Here is a 4,931-nt window from a genome sequence, read left to right on the forward strand (position 1 = left end):
GTTTCATTTCTGTTCTTTCATGTAATATGTGAATTCTATGTGGAATATGTGGTTTATAATTTTTTTAAGCGAGGTTGGAGTGAGAAAGTATTAGAACCACTTGGAAGGAGAAGTAATATGTTCCATAGCCAAATTTGCTTTTGAGTTTTGCTATCCTATAAACCTGGCACAGGACATATATCCAGAGGTTGGCATCACATAATGTAAAACCGGTTCATCCAGCACCGGAAACGTGAGCGCATGCGCACAACACAGCGATATAAGACGAAATAGCACTGGGGCAGGTGGGCAGGCCACCCACCAGTCGGAACTGCCGATTTGCTTGAACCGGTCAGAACTAGCAGCTGCCCACTACTCCATATACCCCAAAATGAAAAGAACATTCAAAGATGTATATCACAAGGATCATATTTCCCACTGATCTGCAAATATTTAACATTGTGTGGCACAATAGTAACCAGAATAAACAATCATTTCAGAATATGGACTGCTAGTAATATCATAAGTCAGTTATTTAAGGACAAATTTATTTTATAACATTTCTGTATTTACATATTTCCCCCTCCCCCCCAAAAACCTAGAATGTTAATTAGGATATAAAAGTTGCATATAATGAAACCAGTTGCATCAGGAAATTTTGGGAAACCCCCCAAATTGGCATATTTTCAAAAATCTGTGTTTTATGAGCATGCAATCATTGGCATCCACTCATCTATTATCCCGAAGCTTCTGGTTATTCCTAGGTTACTAAAAATAGCTAGATACAGGTTGTGCTCAATTTACAACCACAAATTGGACCTAAGTGGGGCAGTTGTTAAGGGAGTCACAACTGATTTTATAATCTTTTTTTTTGGCCATGGTTGTTAAATGAATCGGTGCAGATACTAAGTGAATCATGTAGTCATTAAGCGAATCCAGCTTTCTCCATTGACTTTGCTTGTCAGAAGCCAGCTGGGAAGGTCACAATTGGGTATCCAGGATGATGCAACCATCATAAAATCAGGCCATTTTTCCAAGAGCCTGAATTTTGATCATATGACCCTAGGAATGCTGCACCGTAAGTGCAAGGACTAGTTGTAAGTCACTTTTTCAACGTCATTGTAACTTTGAACATTCACTAGACGAATGGTTATAAGTCAAGGACTATCTGTACTTGTAGAAATAATGGAAAATAATGGAAAATTGCATCCCATGTGAGTGTTAAAATAACACTGAACTCTGTAAATGGAATGGAATGGAACAGGCCACCAGCTTATCTTTTGCAACAACAGATAATTTTTGCAATATGTGAAAGTGTGGGGTTTGATTTAGTTATAGTGCAATTCTACATGGAAATAATGTTGCTGGCTTCTCCCAAAATAATTATGGGAAAGGTTGCAGTTTTACAGAACCTTCTTAACTCTCCAATCGTCCCACCATGAATTTAGCAATATGGGAGAAATCGAGGAATGGCATTTCCTCATTTTTTGTTTTGCTCCTGGAGATAGTTTATTTTATAGATAGCTTTGCATTGAAATTGATTTAAGGAATTTATTAGTCTTAGTGGATAGCTGGCACACCTAGAGTCCAGGAAGACTGGATTTACTTACTTCTGTGGCACCTCTTGATACTCAGAGGGTGATATCCCCCAATGTCAAAATAGTAATGCTTGCAAGAGGTTTGAGGACATACTTCCCTTCTAAGAATAAAGAACTGGGAGAACAGACAGGCCCTCTGGCCTCGGGTTATCTCCCAAGGGACAGCTTTCATGCATTTGCAGTTACTTATAGCTTGGCTGACATATTTAATGTTCCAAAAGCAAACATTATGTTTCAATAATATTGATCAATTACCTCTCAGTCTGAAGGCCTTCTAGGACAATATACAAAATTATAAATTGATAGGAGAAATGTATAATTTTGAAAGTTGAAACAGTACACTAGACTCTAAAAAAGTGGTGAATAAGAAAAAAGCAGAAAAGTATTTTAGCTGAAGAGCAACTCAAACTGTAATATAGTCTGCCTGCCTGCCTACCTGCCTGCCTGCCTGCCTGCCTGCCTATCATCTATCTATCTATCTATCTATCTATCTATCTATCTATCTATCTATCTATCCTCTCTCTCTCTCTCTCATATCAGGGCATTCCAGGACTGCTGCCTAGACTGGGGAGTCAAGAAAAAATCTTAGGAAAAGTAGAAACAACGTCTGTATTGTTTCCAATAAAACTGCATGAACATGTTCATGAGATCATTAGATACTGAACTCCTCTTGAAAGAAAGAAAAGAGGTTCGAAGGGGGAAGCTATAGTGCCTGTAAGACCAATGACAAGTCCCATGTGGGAAACCTGTGGACCACTGGAGGCCTGATATTAGTGGCTCCCCGCAGAAACCCCCTAATCCTAGAGTCCTGAGCCAAGGAGTGAGAACCGTCCCGGGACAAAACGGTCAACAAGGCAGCCACCTGCTGCCTCAGAGTTGCTGGAGCCAGTCCCTTGTCTAGGCCCTCCTGCAAAAAATTCAAAACGTCAGGCACAGTAGCTGAAGTGGGGTCGACATGGTTATGCGAGCACCAAAAACAAAATATTCTCCACAAAGCCTCATAGATTCTCTCTCTCTCTCTCATATCAGGGTATTCCAGGACTGCTACCTAGACTGGGGAGTCAAGAGAAAATCTTAGGAAAAGTAGAAACAACGTCTGTATTGTTTCCAATAAAACTGCATGAACATATTCATGAGATCATTAGATACTGAACTCCTCTTGAAAGAAATCTTATCTAATGTTACCTATATTTCTAACATAAATTCAGGGATGTTCTTAAATCATTCTTCCCCTAGGCTGGCATCCTCCAGGTGTGTTACAACTATTATGTTGACTGGGAATTCTGGGAGTTGTGTTCCAAAACATCTGGAGAGTATTCAGTTCTGGAAAGTTGCTTTAAGCAAATGCAAGCCAAACACTACAGCTTTGCCTCAGTGCAAATTTTCTTCTTTCAATTTAAGCCATTTTCCAATCAGTGTACATAAGCTGGTGCTTTTTCTTCATTGAGGGACTTATTTCTTTCCTTCATGTTCTTTTATCATTTTTAATCTTTTTTCCAGCATTGCTTTCCATTCATTTCTGAGTCTGTTTGGAAGAAAGGCAGATGGTTAGCATAGGCATTGCTTAACCAGCAGGAACCTTGCTATGGCCAAGTCAATGGAGAATGCACTATCTTTCTTTTTAATTTCCCATAACCAGGAAAGGTTGGGCAGATTTTAAAAATTTCTCCTACATTTTTCCAAGCAATTCTTGCTTCTCTCAACTGGGTATGATCACCTTAGATAGAATATAAGGGAGTTTGTTATAGTGATTAAGGCACTGGGCAAAAAACTGGAAGACTGTGAGTTCTAGTCCCATCTTAGGCACGAAGTCAATTTGGTGACCTCTTCATCCACTCACTCTCTTTCAGCCCCAGGAAGCAGGCAATGGCAAATTATTGCCAAAAAATTTCAAGAAAATTGCAGGAACTACTCCAGCTAGTTGCCAGGAGCCAAAAAGTGACTTAAAGGAGAAAGAAAAGAAGGAGGGAGGGAGGAAGGAAGGAAGGAAGGAAAGAAGGAAGGAAGTCCAGATCTTCCTCTCCATTGGAGAACACTGCTATGCCCAAAATGTCCTGCCATATTGCCATTCTGGGGAATAGGGAATTATCTTTTCTCTAAGTCAGAAATTGTTATGGTCTCATTCTCACACATCTGCTGCATATACTGTTTGTGAGATTTACAGACAAAATCAATCACAAATGGTCAGCCAAGTACTCACTCACTTGGTCAATGCACTTCTTTGTAAACGGTCTTTCTCGGCTTTCGAATGTTGAGTTTGCTTCTCAATGGTCTTTTCCCAGAAGATTTTCAGCTCACCAGTCTCACAGGCAAGGAATTCATATCGAAAATATTGATTGTTCATTTTCTGTAAAGGAGAAAGAGAAAATTTTCCCCACCCCAAATTAGAAATTGAAAAACTGCTTCATTCTTCTATAATGTTTCTGCTATGGCCTATTGTGCAAGGGACTCATAATTTCACAGAAACATATTAGGTTGTTTTTCATTCCTAAAGCTCCTAAGAATTGTGATCTATAATTGTTCATTTAATAGAGGATGTGATTAAAAAAGCAAAACAAAACAAAACCCTCCATCTTTTGCTTCCATATAACTGTAAACATAAGAAAGATGTGCCATCAAGTTCTGCCATCATCCAATTACATTTTAATACATTCTGAAAAGAAACTAATTACATAATTAGGATTCCATGTGATTTGGCCCTATTATAACTAGACTATAAGTTCATAGCAGATATTTAAATGTTCAAAGCCTATGATTTTGTAGAATATTCTCCCATTTTTGTACCCCAAAATGGTCAGATAAGAGAGGAAAGGAAGAAAAAGCAAGTTAGGAGCTTTCTTTTTTTGTTTTTAAATGTCTATGGAGGTTTTCAGTCATGGTTGTCCCAAATGTGCTTTTTCAAGAGGCAACTGGACTTTCTGGTTTTTCTTTGAAGATGTTTCGATTCTCATCCTCATCTTGTTTTTAAATGAACAAAAATTCTCATGGGAAATTAAATTCTCTTAATTCTCATGGAAAATTTTCACTCCAGAACAACCACAGAGAAATTGAGAATAACAAGTAAATTCTTTCTGGTTAAGGTCATCTTATTTTTAACCAACCTTCTAAATTGACTACAGAATTTGGATCAGATGCATCAGAAGTATCTGGAATTCCTAAGTTGTTATTTTAATTGGGAAAAAACTTGTAATGATCTAAACCTTCAGAATTTTATAATGGTACACATGATAACTTATGATAGTAGGCATGGTAAGTTCATAATCATAATCACAAGTTTATTTTGCCAAGCATATATAAGATAACAGGTAAAAGTATAAACATAATTTGAATACATGAAAAGAGTAAGTAAAAAGG

At 37.9% G+C, this 4,931-nt stretch overlaps 1 protein-coding gene across 1 annotated transcript; it reads right to left on the minus strand.

Moving 5' to 3' along the window:
- Window positions 1–3,029: 3,029 nt before the first annotated feature.
- LOC139311256 (protein FAM240B-like) lies at window positions 3,030–3,921 on the minus strand. The gene is made up of 2 exons (XM_070935654.1): window positions 3,782–3,921; window positions 3,030–3,102 (listed from the first exon to the last, which is right to left on the minus strand). Exons 1-2 carry the CDS (start codon window positions 3,919–3,921, stop codon window positions 3,030–3,032), a joined length of 213 nt encoding a protein of 70 aa, XP_070791755.1.
- Between the last annotated feature and the right edge of the window lie 1,010 nt (window positions 3,922–4,931).

Source organism: Pituophis catenifer, unplaced genomic scaffold, assembly GCF_029215685.1.
Source record: "Pituophis catenifer annectens isolate HBS135680 unplaced genomic scaffold, rPitCat1.0.hap2 SCAF_2, whole genome shotgun sequence".
Taxonomy (NCBI): Eukaryota; Metazoa; Chordata; class Lepidosauria; order Squamata; family Colubridae; genus Pituophis; species Pituophis catenifer.

Excerpts from the sequence above, each read along its gene's own strand:
- LOC139311256 (XM_070935654.1), bottom strand. The coding sequence starts at position 3,921 with ATGAACAATCAATATTTTCGATATGAATTCCTTGCCTGTGAGACTGGT. Across the intron at positions 3,103-3,781 it reads CAAAGAAGTGCATTGACCAA|ACTCAGAAATGAATGGAAAG; the intron begins GTGAGTGAGTAC and ends TCTTCCAAACAG.